A 19615-nucleotide genomic window follows, 5' to 3' on the forward strand; every position below is an offset into this window, starting at 1 on the left:
AACAGACTGCTCAGTAGGAGGACACTCTAGTGACAGAATAAGGGGACATAAGGACTCTGAAACATACTGCTTCAGGGGAGTGGGAGGGGCCCTGCAGAGTGGGGTGTCACTGAAGCTAAGAAAGATTGCAAAGGTCGGGGTAAGTAAATGGTCAGATAAAATGAAAGCTCATTTGGCCCTGGCGTTAGCAATATGGAGATAGTTGGTGATCTTGATCAGAAGCACTTCAATAGAGAGATCATGCAAAGCCGAATAGAAAGGAGTTCTGAAGAGTATGTGATAGCAGGGGATCTGATGCCCTCTTCTGACCTGTGTGGGTACCCGGCATGTGCACAGTACACACATACACAGAGGCAGAACACTTAGGCACACAAAATAAAAATAAAGAAATATTTGAAAGAGAATGTGAGGCCCAGTAATATTGTTCAGTGTGGAAAGGTGCTTACTAATAAGCCTGATGACCTGAGTTTGATCTCTGGAACCCATTCTTGCACAAGTTGATCTCTGACTGTCACATGTACATCATGGTATGTGTCTCCCAAATAATAATAACTACTATATCCATATGTATTAAAAAGTGTCATATCTTCTAGTCATAAGCTGCACTCGTGAAATCTCAACAATATTGTTACCTGAACAAGACCTACATTATACTACCAGTTGACATGCCAATGTGGGTGGAGGGAATTTTACAAGGTCCTACCTCTGGATGAAGAGCTACAAGTAATCAGTTGCTGCTAAGGAAGGGAGTCCCCCTGGCAGGATAGCCAACCCCAAGTGGTCAGCTCTACTCAGATCTACTTATGGGAACAATAGTCGGGGGACAGACACAATAGCAATTGGAGAGGCAGAGAGGGAAGGATGGAAATGTAAGTATGCTACTCATGGACTGAACTTTCAAAAAATTACAGTGAAAAGAGTAAGGAAACAGAGCTGGAGATAGAGAACCTAGGGAACCTTCTCTATGAAAATGAACAGAGAAACAGCACAGAGGCTGAGGAAGACAAAGTGCATTGTATGTTGTTGAAAATTATCCAGCAGAGGAGATACAGTGCTTGAGAGCAGGAAGACCTGTATAACTGCATCTTTGCATGAGGAAATGGAATGGGGTTTACTGTGCAGAGCATTCAAACTTAGCCTTAGGGGCATAGACAGGAAAGTGTTCAAGGACGTAGAAAGAGCAGGTGGGGGAAGTTCTTACTATTACTGTCACTGTTATTGTCACTGTCACTATTGTCACTGCCACTATCATCACTTTCACTGTCACTATCATCATTATCACCGTCACTGCCTTTGTCACTATCATCACTATCAGCACTGTTGCTGTCACTATCACTGTCATTGTCACTATCATTATTTTGTCCTAGGAAACAAAGTTTTGGGGGGTTTTTTGTTGTTGGTTTTTTTGGGGGGAGTGGGAGGTCTAGAGAAGAGATACTGGAAATTTCAAGAAGAGAAGCTATGACATTATCAGGGAAAGGAAAGTTATGTCCAGGAGCACACTTAGATTTGAGATTCAGTTCAGTCTACTAGGATGTAATTTTCTGAACTCCACATTCAGGATGGTGAATTTTGGATTCATAATGGAAAAAGAAGAGGCTGTTGCCAAGATGGAGTGTTGTCAGATGTATGTCGTGTTAGAAAAGGTTGAGAGTCATAGAGAATGTAAGATTGGGTCATGGGACTTGTGCTTAGTAGGGAGGGAACGAAAGCTTCAGAACTAGGAGGAGATAAAGATATTCACATCAAGTGTGGGTCACATGACACAGGGTGAAAGACTGGAGTAGCGTTAGCGTGGAATAGGAGAGTAAGCAGGAAAGCTCAGCTATGGCCATCAGAGTCAGAGAGCAGGCTGGGACAGGAAGGGCTCTTGCTTGACTGGATTAAGGTGGGTGCTCACCAGTTTGTCCTATGGCTTTAATAACAATTTTAATTAATCTGTTAGGTTCATGACTACAAAGAAGGGACCCCTGAAGAGAAGACATACTATATAGAACTATGGGATGTTGGAGGCTCTGTGGGCAGTGCCAGCAGTGTGAAAAGCACAAGAGCGGTGTTCTACAACTCTGTAAACGGTAAGTGTGCTTATTTCTCCCATGTTTTAATGGTCTAGAAGTACTGATCACCTGGTACGAAGTGCCACCACATGCTGGACTCATCTTACCGTGAGATTTAAATCTGAATTCCACAGTCTCATTTGTTACCTTCTGGTGCCAACCAGGGCATGGTTGCCTTGTTTCAGGGTTATTCCGTTCTTACTTTTTATTTATACGTATGTAGTATATATTCGTTTTAGAAGCTCAGCTGTAGTAGGCTTCCATATATTTTTCAAAGGTCTTTAGTGACATTTCTCCCTCTCCATACTCCTCAACCCTACTCTTCCACCTCAATCCAGATTTAACCTTCATGTTCCATTACACCCTTTTACCCTCGAACCAGCTCATTTTATCTCATCTCCCTCTAAACCCCCTCTCCATGACCCACCCCTCCATAGTTCTCTGGCCTCTGTAGGCATGCCACATGAAATATACCTGAAAGTAAATTCCCTTTCCTCTTCCCACCCTGATGATCCAGGCTACTGATCTCAGCAGAAAGCCGACGAAGTGTCTGTGGCCCTTTAGAATACATTCTCACAGCTGTCAGGCTTTCATCTGGCACTCAGTTGACTTTTCTAGATCATAGTCTATTAAAAAACAACACAAAACACTTCAGCCTAAAGGAAAAAAGAAGAATTAGAAAAAAGAATGCCCAAACACCCTTAAGAGCTCAAAAGCCTTCCCTACAGAGCCTCAAAAGATTAAAATTTTCTGTTGTTCATCTAATAGCCAGCGTGGGTGACAGCATGACATTCCATTCTTTGGCCCGGTGAGATTTTATTTTGCTTTCCTCTAATCTTGTGCTATCGGAAAACTTGACTGTAAAAGTATGCTCACCTCAGCAAGACATGCACAACAGCAATATCAGTAAGCATTCTGATGAGGATGGGATAAATCTCACAAGGCCCTACCTCTGGGTGACGAGCTACAGGGTGACTGAAGGCCACAAAAGAGAAACAGTCTCCTCTAGGGATCTGTCTAGGTTGTTCAACCTCAAGGGGTCAGCCCTGAACACGGAAACATACAAGCAGCACTAAATACACTCTGCAGGCTGTAACAATAAATGCATATGTGTAACAATAACTAAAGAAGAGCCATGAAGTTGAGAGGGAGTGGAGACCCAGGAGAAGTTGGAAGGGATAGCAGAAGGGGTGGAAATTATATAAATGTACTCATTATGAAATTTTTAAGTAACTTTAATTTTAAAAGAGAGTTCAGGCCTGGGCATAGTGGTGCCTGCCTTTAATCCCACACTCTGGAAGCAGCCTGGTCTTCAAAGTGAGTCCTGGACAGCCAGGGCTTATACATAGAAAGCCTACCTCAAAAAATCAAAAACAAAAATTAAAAAGAGTTTGAAAATCTTTGGCCCTTGTATCTCAAGATGATGTTCTAAATTCCAATAGGCATTGAAGTTGTTATCTCCATTTTATTATGTAATTATCTATTTTGCTTATCTGTACGTGATATTAGTTGATTTTGAGCTATTTTATATTTTGTTATCCTTTAATCTCAAAAAAAAATCTTTCCTACTATTCATACTTCTTTTTTTACAAATTTATTTCTTTTTTTATTTGTATATAGTTTTTTATTATTTTATGTTTATTAGTGTTTTGCTTGTATGTATGTCAATGCACCATGTGTGTACTTGATGTCTGCAGAGGCCAGAAGAGGGCATCTGGTCGCCTGAAACTGAAGTTACAGGTAGTTGTAAACTGCCATGTGGGTGCTGGGAATCGAACCTGGATCTTCTGGAAGAGTGGGCAGTGCTCTAACTGCTGAGCCGTCTCTCCAGCCTATATGTACCCTTGCCTCCCTTTTCTTATTCTTCTCTAGCAGACTCTTTGCTAGTTGACATGAGATTGGGCATCTTCACAGTAGCATGGCTGTAGACTCTTTTCCCTAAATCAGTTCATTTTCCTCCCTCATTGTCCTTTGTCCCTCCCTCCCCCCTACCACCCCCCTTTATTTGCACTTTAAGGCAGTGTCTTGCTGTGTTGCTTTGACTAGCCCCAAACTCAAGCTCTCCTGCCTCAGCTTCCCTAGTGTAGACTTATAAAGCATGTGTCACTGCAGTGAGCTAACCAAATCTCTTAAAGAAGCAAGCTTACATAGCTAGCAATGAATTTAAAGAACAATGAATTTAAAGAACAACAAAGTTAAACTCTTGAGTTGATGGTATTCAAAAGACCGACAGGAGAGTGTTTTTCTATTAAAGAACAGTAACCAAGAGGCCGAGAGACAGCCCAGCTGTTCAGAGCACTAACTGCTCTGGGACAGGACCCAGCTCTGATTCTCAGCACCCACATGGTAGCTCCCCACTGTCTGTAATCCCTGCTCCAGGAGCTCTAATATCCTCTCTGCCTCCACAGGCACCTGCACATGTGTGCAGAGACACACATGCACAGGCATAAAAATGCACGCTTAAGAATAGAAGAATAGCAATTGTGCTGAGCGTGTGGCCCATGCCTGGATCTCATATCTGAGAGGAGGAGGCACGAGTGTTACGAATTCTAGGCCAGACCACACTACACAGTCAGCAAAGCCAGTATCCTCTTGTAGTAAGACCCTGGTTTTGTTTATTTTTTAAAGGAAAAGTAGCAGTTATAAAAATTAAAGTGGTGCCATTTTAATACATTTCACCAGTGCAGAAACGGTACAACTTTTGAGTAATGTAATCTGTTAATAAATAATGTTCTTCATTGGTGAAGTGCTTCTATAAGCAGTTCCAAGCACAAAGTAGGCACTCAGGGGCTACGAGATGCAGAGTAAAAAGACATTCTTAATATTTTATGACATTCTGATAGCCTTTGGAAGAAAAAAAAAACATTTTAAAAGTATATTAGTGGCAAAGCTTTCTAGTTAGTTATTTGTAAGCATTTATAAGGACAGTTTGGAATGCTTGTCTGATTTTGTTAGTCATACTTGAATACAGATCACTAAGCCCCTAAGATGTGCGCTTACTAAGCTTGCCCTTGCTGACTATAAAGAGGTGCTAATGGCATCACACTACCTGATTCTTTTAGGCATCATTTTAGTACATGACTTAACAAATAAGAAGTCATCTCAAAACTTATATCGCTGGTCATTGGAAGTTCTCAATCGGGATGCAGTTCCAACCGGAGTCCTGGTGACAAATGGGTAAGCCTAGAATTACTTTACAATTGGTTTTAAGTGTGATTACAATCCTGAGAATGCTCTTTATGAAATATTCCTCTGAAGGTGTGTCATTAGTCCTATTTTAGCCTCTACTTGGTCTTTCCATTATCTGAATGGCATGTTTCCTGGCAGTGGTGTTTATTTTGATGGAATCTCATTACTTAGTTTTCCTACACTGCATTTTGCCCTTGGTATCATATCTAAGAGCTGTTTGCTTAATCTCATACAGGTTTTCTCCTGCATTTCCTTCTATAAGTTTTATAATATGGGGTTTGTATTAGATTTATGATCTGCTTTAATTTTATATAAATAATGTGATTTGGGCTTAAATTTGAATGTTCACCTGTCCCAGCATCATTTGGTAACAAGAGTATACTATCTCCATTGAATCATCTTCATTCTTTTGACAAAGTCAGTTGACCATAGTGACAGTACAGGTCGACTTCTGTACTCTGTTCTGTTGATGTATGCATCTGCTCCCTTGAAACTGTGAGCTAACATATATATTTTAGAGTTTCTGTCAGGTACTTGGTCACAGCTACCCAAAAATTGCTAGTGTGGTAGATCCTGACTGATTTTCAGATATTGAACCACCCTTTCATCCCATGGTTACAGTGAATTCATTCTTTCATTTTAGATGTTGCTGGTTTTGATTGAATGTTGTCTTGCAGTTTTGTTTTGTTTTTTTTTTTTTAATCTGTGTTCATATGGAATATTGGTTATACTTTCTGTTCTATAATGTCTTTGGCCTGTTTGATTTGAGGATAATTTTGGCCTCAATGTCCCTCTATGTCCTGTTTGGGGAAAGATATTATATATATTTGATGTTATTTCTTCTTTGGATGATTGCTTGAATTTACCAGTGAAATTTTGGGGCTTGCATATTTCATTTTGAAAGGTTTTTAACGTCAGATTCTATTTTTTTTTAATAGTTGCCGAATGGTACATGTATTTTGTTTTGTCTCAAGTGAATTTGGCAAATTTGAGCTGTAGAGGATTCATGCATTTCCTTTAAGTTACTGAACATCTGTGAACAGGGTTGTTTGTAATATTATTCGTTATCTTCCTGGAGTCTGTAATGACATGCGCATTTTCATCCCTGATCTTGCTAACTTGTGTTTTCTTTTTGCTTCCCTTAGACATGCTACTAGTTTGTTGATGTTCTAAAATTTTCAGATATTTTAGTTTCACTGATTTTTACTCCTCAAAAAACTTATTCTTAAATTACAAGTAAGAGATGGCTTATTTATACCAGAAAATACTCACATCAATGTTCAGAAATTCAAGATGGCATAATTGTTACAGATATAGAAACTGTACTTTGACTCTGTAACTTCATTTGGTCCTCTAGCTGCACCTGCACACGCATTAAACAACAGTGCATTGGTTCTTTATTGCTGCATTATTTTAACAGCAAATGATCTGGAAGCAACTCTGAGGTCCAAAAGAAAGTCTGTTAAATAAATAATGGTCTAGTTATATTCTGGAATACTCTACTTTAACTATTTAAGAAAGCATCAGGAATGTTTCTATGTAGGAAAATAGAGATCTACAGAGAATGCAAATCAAGATGCAGAGAATATACATCATTTCCCTTGTAATGTGCAAGAGAGCGTGTAAAGGAGTGTGCATGTATTTGCATACAGCATCCATGAAAAGGGCTGTAGCTCTAGCTCAGTAGAGCATTTCCCTAGCATACATAAGGACCTAGGTTCATCCTTAGCACCACTTTAAAAAGTAAAACAGCAAATCGAAAGCCCTATTGTATCTTTTATTTCTTGCATCTTAAACCTTCTTTATTTTAGTTATAGTATTAAGAGTATGCATAGCTGCTGTTTTCGTTTCTCAGAGAATTATTGTGCATATAAAATTATGTGTTTTTTAGAGAAGTTCTAGCCATAGCTGTCCATAATAAAATTCTCCGTCAGTTTTTCACATAATGATTATATCCAGGTCTAATTTCAATTGGATGTATGATTTTTAGTGAAAGAGGTGATAAGAAACATCAAAGACAATGTGGTATAATTTTCTTTTAAAGTTAATATTTAAGAGGTGAGTCATTATATACATCTGTGTTTCAATGAATATAGTTCTTGAAAAAATGAAAAGCTAAAAAGAAAAATGAAAGATCAAGGTATATATACTTACATGGTAATCTACAAAAGAGTATATACGATTTTAAATAGCAGAGATTATGTATATTAAAGATAGTATTTGATAGAAAACACAAAACTTTTCAAGAAAGAATTTGTGAATATAAGAAAAAGAAATAATCCTGAAGGGTGGTACCCTGAAAACCTTATTCTCTATAATTTAAATTTCAATCCAAACCATGTCTCCCAAGTGAGGAGTATGTAGGTAACCAGGTACTAGTTCATAGGCCTTGAACTTGTGTTGGTTTCCATACAAATAAAACAGATATGTAAATTCAAAACAACTCTGTTCTGAGACACAACTACAGCTGAGGCTCTGCAAGATGAGTGTGAAAGGTGGGGAGACCTAGTGAGTGACCCTCTCCGCCCAGCTCAGTTAGAGTGCTCCAAAAGACAGAGGAGTGCTAAGCCGGAAAAGGAGCCGCGCTCCAGTGGGTTTTATTGATTGGATTATACAGCATCGATTGTTCAAAAGCAGGTTTGCTGACTGCTGTAAATTGAACTTATAACGTGTTAGAAGTCTAGATCTACTTTGCTTCTAATAGGCAAATAGAATTTCAATTAATTAACAACAGTGGACTTTATGTTCCTTTCAGTAGTGAGAACTATCATTTGTAATTGCTACTCAATCCTTTGGGTAAAAATGGGAAGAAACTGAATTATAATAGACCCCCTTCTAACACTAAGAGATTCTGATGGCCGATCCTCTGTCTCTTATGACTGTCATGTAAGGATAATTCTTTGGTACTGGTCGTCTTGCCTTTTAGAATCATGCTTTTAACATTTCAGCAGTTTTCCTCCGCTTCCATCCAAGCTGTGTCTCACTCAGGCGCCGCTTCCCCAGCTCTTTTCACTCTGAAAAGGTTTTTTTAATTACTCATAGCCAGGAATACATATGCAAGCTGGAGGATTTGTGCATGAAGTGCCTGCATTCCTTGCTAGGCTCCTGGGTTTTCCACACACTGAGCTTTAAATCTACTTCCTTCTTTCACACTGAAAATTTTTGAAGCTGTTACCTACTGAAGACACTGCATTATGGACACTTGAGTCACATGATCATGGTGTACTTGGTAGGCCCTCAGCCATCCTAGTTATCTGCTATAAAGAGACACAGAAACAGACTTTGAATAATAAGATGAAGAGTTGGAATTCAATAGATGATGGGCTGATCATGAAGATACATTAAAGATAGCAGGAGAAAAAAGATTTATAGGTGACGATGAGCAGCAATAAGTTAATTATCACTAAAGTTGTGTAAGCACCTTGCATTTAAAGAATACACATCTACGTTGGGAAGGTAAATTCTATTCTCCTCTTCATGGTTATTTACCACAGGGATTATGACCGAGAACAGTTTGCTGATAACCAAATCCCACTGTTGGTAATAGGGACTAAACTGGACCAGATTCATGAAACCAAGCGCCATGAAGTTTTAATCAGGACTGCTTTCCTGGCTGAGGACTTCAATGCTGAAGAGATTAATTTGGTATGTACTTTCACCAATGTGTGTCTAGGTTATATTCTAGGCAAAGCAGCTTTATACTCAAATCCGCAGCTCACCAATCCAGAACAAATCAGAGTCAGCCTGTCTAGACTATCACATGAAGGTCTCTTTCACTTTGAACTTGTACACTGGGCTGTTGGAATCCTCAAGCTATATTCTGCGAATAGTACAAATCATAGCCTCTTTTTTGAAAAAACTTAAAAAGCATACCAAACTCAAAATAATCCTATCAATTAAGGCATACATTGGTTATTGTTGTTTTTGGAAGAAAAAAAAAAAGCTCTTAATCCCAGCACTCAGGAGGCAGAGGCAGATGGATCTCTGAGTGAGTTCCAGGAGACAGAGAAAGCCTGTCTCAGAAAACCAAAATAAAATAAAATAAGTAAAATGAAAGAAAAAAACCTCTTAACTGCTTACCACAACTGCTTAATTTGAAGGGCACACAAGCAGATGTATGAGGAAGTTGCACACTGTAAACCAGGAATGTGTCATAAGGACTGATGTATATAAAGTCTTACATATAGAAACTCTGTGATAGCTAGCTTAATTAGAACAGAATGCTAACGAGCTAGGAAACAACGCATATAAACCAATTCCCACTCCCCAGAACAAGACCTCGCCCGCAGCCTCGGAGGTGGAGATGAGTTATCGATGCTCATAAGCAGGATTGCCACGCTGTCAGTACACTGTTGTTCAGGTGTGCAGTGCTGACTGAGCCAGTGGCCAGCACTTGGAGGGCAGCTGTTCTCCAGATGCAGTTGTAAGGTTTACAGGTATCACATCACACGTAATGTAGGTACTTCTAGCTCCATTTTAAAGATGAAGTCAAATAAGGCGCTCCGACTATACAACTTAAGTCCCTTTCCCACTTGATTACCCTTCAACTAAGATTTAAAATGAAGGTGCTTTGAAATCATTTATATCAACAGTTACCCAAAGCTCACTGCATAGTTATATTACCAACAGCACCTATGAATGTTTATAATGACTGCTCTTCAAGTCAGAGCTTTGTGCTCAGAATGCTGGCAGGAGCTCACTGTTAATGCTTTGTTTTGTAATGTGGTACTGAGCCTTACACATGAGAAACACTTTACCACTGAGCTGGAGCCTCCGCCAGATCATTCAAGTGAGTCTGATACCTTTTGCTCAGTGAATTAACATCTGTAAACATTGCCTCTACCTGTCTGGTTCAGTCTCTGCCTGCCCTCCATTGTTTCTTATATTTTATTGTACAGTGGAATGTGCCCCCTGTTTGCATTTACCACCATGGAATGGTCAATGTAAATACCCCGGTAGTCAGTGTTGGATCCTAGTGCTCAAGTGGCTCCCTACCATATAGATTATAAAAGTGTGCTATCTCTGTAGATTAGTGCTGCAGTGACTTTATTTGCACATTATTTGCCATTAAATATGCATGTTTAGTTCCAGTAGTAACTTGAATATGTTTCTGAATGTATCTTTGTCTAGTGCCTACTGGTGTCTCTGACAACCAGCTAGACACATTATTTGTCCTTATCTTACAGAGGCTAGGCCGGCTTCAGCTGTTAGCAAAACCAAAAGATAAGCAGTAGGACAGTCTCCCAAGGACTTACATATGACATGTCTTTAGTTTGTCAGTGTGTCCTTTCACAACACAACAGAAACAATACTAGAAGTGGCTAATGAGGATACAAAAAATTAAAGTGCAGGAAGGCAGATGAATATGAGAATTGAAAATAGAGTCAGACAAGCAAACGTAGAACCTCAAACTGAGACTAATATGGTGGTAGCATTAGTGCTAGCTCACCATTACGCCTACAAAGAAGCCTGAATCCAACACACATGTATCAAGAGTGGAGTCAGGATTTCTCTATGCCTTTGTAAATGCAAATTATTTAACTAAAAGTAGGCACTAGGGTTATTACGTATATAGTCTATTTTCTCATGTGTGTTTATTTAGTTTCTGGTCGTTTTCCACATTCACACAAGCTGTTTAGAGCTTCTGATTTTCAGGCTCTCCCTCAGCCATGATCAATGGCAGATGGCTTTTTCAGCTCCAAAATTTTCATCCTAAAAAGGATGTAGTTTCAGATTTCCTGCTCAACCTAAATTGTGGAGCCCAGTAGTTAATTTTATGGGGGAGATGGCAACTTGTTTGATTGCCATTTGATTTAGGGTTTTTTTTTATTTAGTAATTTTAACTCTTACTTAGAGTCGTCATTAAATGTTCTGATGAGGTAATCAATAACCATTTCGCAAAACCATCTAATGCAGGTCTAAGGTTGATTTCTCATCTGTCCCAACTGGTACAGAAATGTGTTCAAACATTATTGCAAATTCAGCAGTGTGTACACGGTGAGATACCCGGGTAGTTAATCCACACATGGGATTATCTGTATTAAATTAAATGTTTCTGTGCTTGAAAATTCAGTCTGATAGCATTTGTAACAATGAGAAAGAGAACTGATGCCCCAGTGCCTGCTGTGTGACAGGCGTGCAGTACCTCTTTGCATTTCACAAAACTCTGAATAGAATCATCTCCGTTTCACAAATGAGTAAGCCCAACTTTAGAGCCATAATGACTTAAGCAGGGTACACAATCTGGAAACGTTGGCACAGATACTTGAAGACAGAGATTACTGGCCTCCAAGATGCTGATTCCCCTAGTATTTTATGATCTTTGGAAACTATTGTAATTATAAGCAGTTAGCCCCCTTTCCTACCTCCCCACTCCTGGCGGGGGGGGGGGGCGGGGGGGGTGAGAACTGTTATAGTTGCTGCCATTGTTTAAAGGGCAATCCTTGAAATGCTGTGTTGACATTGCTACTAAATGGATTAGAAGGAAATATGTGGGCCTGGCTGTTACAGCAAGAATCATTTCAGAAACTGCTCAAGAGGCACGGAGGGCCCACAGATGCTTGCAAGACACTTATCTTTATGAAGGAGTCTGAATGATACCTGTACAATTTGGTCTTGGTGGCATTTGAGGTAAAGATCAAAGCTGACTCGCTGTTATTTACAAGGTGTTGTGATGACTTAGTGTCCCAGGCTGTGCAGCCTCCTCTGAGCTCTGTGCTTCCTACGTAAAGAATCTTCCTAGATAATATATCTATTATTATCAGAACCAGTATGCCTTTTGTTATATGAAGAAAGGGAGAAATTCCTTACAACTGTTTGTTCTTTGGCTAAATCTTATTTTCATGTTTCCAACTATTATACAGACTGCATAGTTCTTAACTCGTTAAACACTTAGTCCCTGGTCTGCAGTACGTGTTTACATAAATCCTGTTGATGTGATTTTGTTAACATATGCAGGTCACCTGATCAGTCCCTTGGTTTTGTTAACAATATGCTAGTAATTAATGATGGGTGTGTGGAGTTAGTATCCTCCAATATTGCTCAGATGACAGGACTAAATGGCTGCACCTTCTTTGCCTTCCTGCTCACGTATCATAATCTGAGTATTGCTTTGTATTTTGTGAGCATTCCGATGACTTATACAGAATGGCACTGGAGCCTCACTCCTGGCTTTTCTCTGTGCGCCTTTGTCTTCCAGGATTGCACAAACCCACGGTCCTCAGCTGCAGGCTCCTCCAATGCTGTCAAGCTCAGTAGATTTTTTGATAAGGTAATGGCTTCAATTAAGTTATTTTTAAACTTAACATATGATAGCTTAAACTCTTTGTAGAATGCTGTGTCCTTTTGTTCCTTTGCCCAAAACTTCACAGCCTGAATACCTGTTTTGATCTCTCTTATCTGTTGGAATAATTGCTCAAGGCCTGCTGACGTACTTACTCCATCGCTAGCGCTCTCTAAGCAAAGAGTAAAGGCTATTGGATTGAGTGGGGGTTCTTAAAAAGATAGGAGTCTTCCTCAAAACAGTTTATAGTCAGCTGTTGTTTAGTGCTTTGTGTAATTACGTCTCTCCAGAGGCACCGAACAGAGGTTAAAGCCCTTTATTCTCTCAGCTATGAATATTTTCCATGTAAATGTCGCTATTACTTTGTAAAGCTAAGCTGTCTCCTGGAGTCTGTTGTTTCCCTGTGAGGAACATCTGCACCCTCCTGACACTGAGCTGGAGCCCTGCTCATCTGCATCTCCAGGCTATGCAGCTGCCTTACCTCCTGCCCATTTCGCATAGCAGCGCAATATAGGACTTTGTTCTGCATGAATTACTGAAAAAAATCATCTCTATGTTAGGTCTAGTCAATGCTGGAAAAATTGCTCAATGGTTAAGAGCAGTTGCTACTCCTTCAAAGGACTCAGATTTAGGTCTCCAAACCCACAGAGAGCTGCTCACAACCACCTGTGACTCTAGCACCAGCGATCCACTACCCTCTTCTGGCCTCTGTGGTGCACATGCAAGCAAGCAGGTACACACACTGCACATATACATATAAATAAACATAAAATAAATAAAGTTTTAAAATTACAGATGTTCCTTATGGAATATATATATATCCAGTAGGGGACTGTGGTTCTCAGAGGCCTACCGTCTAGCTAGGGCCTGGGAAAGTGACAGTCTCTGTTCTCCCTTGCTAGGCTGCACAGATATTAGCCTTTTCTTGGGAAGTGGTACAAGGAACTATATATTCTCTCCATATTGTTTTCAAATCTAAAATGTTGCAGCATCTGCTTGGTTTAGATCCGTGTCCCCATCTAATACAAAACCCTGTCCCTTAAAACAGCATCCTATAGATCTGGGTTTGATCTGGAAAGGCCACATAGTATACGTTTATGTGTTTTAAGTGTTTTTAAAGCTAAGAGCTCTTAAGTCACATCCTAGAGAAACAATGGATTTTAGACTAGCATAGCCTAAGTTATCAGCAAAGCTTCATTCATAAATAGATAGATAGATAGATAGATAGATAGATAGATAGATAGATAGATAGATAGGTTGGTTTTAAGAAAGGAGTAATATGCATAAGAGAGGACTTCGTGAGTTGGGGGTGAACAACTCTCAGCAAAAGAGTAAGCTAGCTTTGTTGTCTAAGTCTCAGTAAAGAATGCATCAGCAAAACGATTGGCTGGTCTTACACAACGTGTACTGAATATGAAAGCAAAATACATGGCAATACAGGTCTGCCCCATTTTCTGTAGAGAAAACCTTTCAGAATGCCAAGGCTGCGTCGACTAGAGGTGGGCTGGGTCCTCCAGATTTTCTTAGCTGGTGATAAGTCTATGCCTGCGTGATAAGGTGACTCTGTCCTGCTGAGAACGAGGAAAGGCATCAGTCCTTTGGGGGCTTCAGGGACTCAGTGTTTCAAGGTGTATGCTAACCAGAAACCAGGTTTTCTACCTCAAAGGCCAATGAGTGCATCTTTGTCCTAGTCTCATATGACTTCAAATACTAACTCAGACACAGTCTCCAGGAGCGAAAACCAGAATAATTTCTCTTAGGCAATTGTGAGCAAGCTTCCCAGGCCTGAAAGGACAGGTTGTGCTCTGTGTCAGAAGGCTTCCCAGCTTCATCCCTCCAGATGCGACTGTCTTAGTCCATCTGCACCTCATCTGTAACTTACTTGATGTTTCCCTTGCAGCAGCACCTCTGCAACCAGTGCAGTGTCTACAGGGATAGACTGGAAATCCGTATTTTTTATACTCTCCTTCATCATCTGAAAGCATGGTCCTCAAACCCATTGTGTTAGGACGTGTGAGTTTCTTCACACGAGCTGTGATGTTTTATAAGATACATCCACTGCTTTAGCCTGTCTTCCCCCTGACAAATTCAGCAAGCCCTGAAAGGACTGCATAAGAATAGCAGCGAAGCCTGTGAGGGAAACCCGCTGACTGCTTGATGCTGTGTGCTTGTCCACAGGCAGGATGCACAGAATCCTCGCTGCTTCACGCAGACCCGTCTTGAGGATTGCAGCAGTGCTGTAGCGATCCTTTAGGAGCCAGCTGGTGGGAAACTCGGCCTGATTGCTGCTAGGGACCTGTTGGGACATTATTCTGTCCTTATTTAGTTTCCATGTGTTACTTATTTCTGAGTTTTGTTTACTTTTGAAGCAAAGTCTTACTTCATAAACTAGAATGGTCTGAAACTCACCAAGTTGCCCAGGCTTGCCTTGAACTCCTAATCCCCCTGGCTCTGCTTCCTGCATGTCGGGATTGACTACAAAGTCTCATAATGATAGAGTGTACACCGTATCCTGTTCATTGGTGAACCCTTCCTTCCTTTAGAAATGAGTAGATAGTAATGGAAATAATCTCACTCTTTCAATCCGGTTAGCACCAGGTTTTAAGATTGTGTGCATGCATGCAAGTGTGCCTGTGTATGTGTGTGTATGCACTCGTGCACGTGTCACATATACCACAAGTACCTGCAGAAGCCACAAGACGGTGTGGGATCCCCTGAAGCTACTTGCAGGTGGTTGTGAGCTGCCCAGTGTATGTGGTGGAAACCAAATTCCAGTCCTCTCAAAAAGCCACAAGTGCTCAGCTGCCGAGCCCTCCCTCTAGCCCCAGCATCAGAGTCTTAACTCACTGTATTAAATGTCCAGAGCTGTTGAAAAGGGTTTTAATTTGGCAATATGTCCTATGGTTGCATTAATGAAAGTTATAAATTAATTGCTTTTTCTGGGGAAGTATGCTGAGCCCTAAAGTCTTCGTCTGTTTTTGCAGGTTATAGAGAAGAGATATTTTTTTAGAGAAGGTAATCAGGTTGGTATCTGTCTTTTTCTTGATAAAGTGACATCTTAAGTTTTGAAAAACAGCCGGGCGTGGTGGCACACACCTTTAATCCCAGCACTGGGGAGGCAGAGGCAGGTGGATTTCTTAGTTCCAGGACAGCTAGGGCTACACAGAGAAACCCTGTCTTGAAAAAAAAAATTTTTAAAAACATGGTTTCTATTTTTTCCTCCAGACGGGATTTTGTTTGTTTGTTTAATTAGGAAAAGCTCTCTATAGGCACAGGCAACATGAGGATCTGCAGGACAAGAAAAACCCAGGGATGAGGAGAGGCGCTGACCTAAGTAAAGAAGCCCCCATTTCCTCAAGGGGGCTTCAAGTCGTTTTGTCTAGAGTCCTCCATAACAGACACTGCGTATAAAGTCCAGTTGGTGATTCCAGGAGATCCGTCCTTTCTAGATGGCCCTGCCACTGATTTGTTGGCAAATGTTTTCTGTATTTGTAGAGTTTCTTTTTATTATTTATCATTCTATGATTTTCTGATTGGAAGCTCAGAGAGCATCAGGCTGGCAGGAGTTTAGTTTTAACATATGACTCTTTCTGCTACGGCATAACAGGGTTCTTTCTTGCCTACAGATTCCGGGCTTTTCTGATCGGAAGAGGTTTGGAGGAGGGGCACTGAAGAACTTCCACTGTGACTGAGTGGCCCTCAGCCCTGGAAGAGCAAGGGAACAGCAGCAGTGTCCACAGCTTCCTCTTGCTGTGTAGGGACATTAACTTCTCAGGCTTTGGGAAAAACATCTCAAAATGCTACCTCACCCTCTCTTGGAAAATTGAAAGGAAGCAGCGGCATGGAAGGTCCTAGCTCTGCCCATTCTCTGTATCCTCACCACCCTGTCCCTGATTATAGCTTATGTAAAAGCCTTGTGACGACATAAAGGCTTGTCAAACCCATGCAGTAAAGAACTGGAGACAAGGGCTGCAGCGAAGGCTGACTCTTACTTGGAACCAGCGGGTTTTACAGGCCTGCGATTTTCCCACACTTGCTGCTGAAGGCTTAATTAAGTACTTCAGAAACATATCTGTGTTGTTTTACTTCCTGAGGGGAAAGGTCATGTTAATCAGCCCTGAGTTATCCACCCCAAACCATCCCTGCCATTTTAAAAGAAGCCAAATGGTGTTATTTCATTTTCTCCATCCTCATTACACACAGGGATGCCTAAGAATAGCAACCCCATCTCCTCTGCTCTCTCTGGGAAAGGGCTTAGTGTCTGGGAAGAGCGATGGACTAATAGCTGGAGTTAAATAGAAATACAAATTAATAATACATGGCGAACAGACCAGAAGAGAAGGGTCTGTGAGACTCTAACAGCTCCTCTGCTCCAAGGTTGCAGCTGTCGGAAGGCTCTTTCTGCTTTCTGTTTGGAAAGTGGGTGAAATCTGAGACCTGTACAAGGCCAGTAAGACAGATTATTGCCTCTTTGGTGGTTCTTTTTGTTTTGTTTTGTTTTGTTTTGTTTTGTTTTGTTTTTTTTAATTTTCTTTTCCCAGTTTGGTTGGTTGTTGTTCTGTTTATTTGTAAGGAAATCCAATTCCTGGAATGTCCCTTAATACGATGAACAGTAAGCTAAGACTATTATCCTTGTCTTAACAATGTATTTATGAGAAGTCAATTACGTCCCAGAGTAACGAACTCATATACATTATGAGCCCGTGTTTGAGGTTTCATCATCACGCTGCAACGTTTTTGGCGGTGGTGTGTATGTATATGTTTGCATAACTGGTTGTCATTGTTTCTTAGCCCATCTTTTTTGCTGGTTTAATCTCAGTTCCTTAGTTTATAAAATTGGTTGCCAAAAAACGACTGTAATTGGCTGCTGTGTTCAACACCTTGTTTCCAGATGCTCCTGTCTGCAGCGGCGCCCCGCTTCCTGCTCCCCGCTCCCCGCTCCCTGGCTTTGTACCTAATTAAAAAATCATGGTATGAATATACACAGTGTCATTTCTTTTAAAACCAGGTGAAAACTACATTTCTGTTTCATTTTAATTAAACTTCAGAAGAGCTCCGGAAATCAGGGTATGCTGGACACTTAGAAACTCAGAAAGGCTGTCTTGGGGATGTGAGAAGTGGGTCTCCTGAGCTGGGCTGCCCTCCAGCTTCACCTCCTCACTGGTGGGACCTAGGCCCTGTTTCATTTTGCTAGCTGATTTGTTTGTTCTCTGATGTAATTAGTGTTATGCAAACCATTGTCCACGTGGAATTTAGCACAAGTGTATTGTGGCAGAGGCCTGGCTGGGAAGGTAGAACCCAAATGCTACACAGAGCGCTAGCTGTAGTGTCTAACCTCTCCATGTTTCTCTTCAGTTACACGGAGGGGCGTGGACTGTGTGGCTCAGTGGTAAGCGCTTACCTAGCACGTGCGGGGTGTTAGGGTTGATTCCCAACATCAAAATTTTAATAAAAAATACATACATTAAAACCCATTCCCTTTACTCTCCTTCCTTCGTAATTAAGAAGCCCATCCCAATTTCTATCATTTCTTTATTATTAAGAAATAAAAGGGCCAGGTGTGGTAGCATACACATTTAAACCCAGCGCTTAGGAGGCAGAGTCAGGCATATCTCTTTTAAGTTTGAAGCCAGCCTGATCTGCAGACTGAGCCCCAGGACAACCAGGACTATACAGAGAAACCGTGTCTCTAAAAATAGCGGGGGAGGAGGGGGGAGGAAAGGGGGGACGGTAGAGCAAAAAGTTAGTAGCTAAGAGCACTTGATGCTCTTGCAAAGAACCTGGGTTTGGTTCCCAGCACCCCACATGGGCAGTCCACAGCCATCAGTAGCTCCACTTCCAGGGAACCTAGTGCCCCCTTGTGGCCTCCGTGAGCACATACATACACAGTGTGTTTTGTCATGCGTAAAGGCAAAAGCACTCATACATATAAAATACAAATATTTGAAGTGTAAGGGGATTAAAATCCTATCAGTGATGGCTACAGGGTCAGATTTGATAAATTAATAATATTCCTCAATTACATTTCTTTTTTTTTCTACCTGCTTGATTCCTTGAACTGTAGTCTTTCTTTACAATTTTACAAACTTTTTTATTTAAACAAAAGAAAAAGAAAAAGCTGGCACACAAACTAAACATCACACAACCAAGTTAACCCCACCCAAGTCTATCATCTCAGTGAACTTCTGTACAGTTAGGGCTTCACAGTGGGTGTAATGCTTTTACAGTCAAGTGTGTGTGTGTGTGTGTGTGTGTGTGTGTGTGTGTGTATACTTATGTTGACCAATAGGTTTCTAAAAAACAATAAATTTTAATATAATCATCTAAAGTCAATTCATTGCAAGTATATTAAGCGGCAAATAAAGCTGTTTACCAAATGAGTGTTATTTGTAGACATCCTCAAAAGAATGTTCTTGAAGCATGATTTTTAAAGACTTAGTCATATATGCTACATGTAAATGATAATTTAATACAATACAAAAAATAAATTATTACAACTGCCAGGATTATTGTTTAATGTGTTGAAGTGTTGAATCTTAATTATCTTACCTTCTTGGTAGCATAAGTTGCTAGTGATAGCTCTTAGCCATTGTTTTCTGGCTTTTTTTTTTTTTTTTTTCTCAAGACAGGGTTTTTCTGTATAGCCCTGGCTGTCCTGGAACTCACTCTATAGACCAGGCTGGCCTCGAACTCAGAAATTCGCCTGCCTCTGCCTCCCAAATTTTTTGGCCTTTTTGTGTGTGTTTTTTCCTATATAATTTAGAGTTTTTGACCAGTATTCTCCCTCGGTGTAGAGGCAAGCAGATGTAAAAGTATGGAGACACCCATCTGACCCTTGCACGGACAGGACAGTTACTTGGAACCTAGTTGGGGATTTAAATGGTCTCTCCATCTCAGTGCCACTGGGATGCAAACACACTACTCCTTCTTACAGTACCTTGGCATTGTAGAAAAGGCAAAAACCAAGAGGGCACCTCCACTCCCTCGTCTTATCTCTTCTCCCCCAAAGCAGGTTATAGAACCTAGCTGCCTTTTCCCTGAACTTGGTCACAAAAACCGTTATTCCACATGTCCCCCTCTTCACCCC

General features: G+C 40.7%; 1 protein-coding gene across 2 annotated transcripts in view; it reads left to right on the plus strand.

Annotated features, from left to right (window-relative positions):
- Rabl3 (RAB, member RAS oncogene family-like 3) overlaps positions 1-17510 on the plus strand; it is a 32528-nt gene extending 15018 nt beyond the window's left edge. Inside the window, exons 3-8 of one of the 2 annotated variants that reach the window (XR_384595.1) lie at positions 1946-2075; positions 5120-5234; positions 8794-8891; positions 12445-12516; positions 15513-15551; positions 16155-17510. Coding sequence is in view for 1 of the 2 variants with exons in the window: in NM_001042499.1 (NP_001035964.1) it covers positions 1946-2075; positions 5120-5234; positions 8741-8891; positions 12445-12516; positions 15513-15551; positions 16155-16220 (573 nt within the window). In the remaining variant the exon portion in view is untranslated. Of the gene's footprint in view, positions 1-1945; positions 2076-5119; positions 5235-8740; positions 8892-12444; positions 12517-15512; positions 15552-16154 lie in introns of both variants that reach the window. The other variant, NM_001042499.1, reaches the window with a different exon arrangement.
- Positions 17511-19615: the final 2105 nt, after the last annotated feature.

This window comes from Mus musculus, chromosome 16 (assembly GCF_000001635.26).
Source record: "Mus musculus strain C57BL/6J chromosome 16, GRCm38.p6 C57BL/6J".
Lineage (NCBI taxonomy): Eukaryota > Metazoa > Chordata > Mammalia > Rodentia > Muridae > Mus > Mus musculus.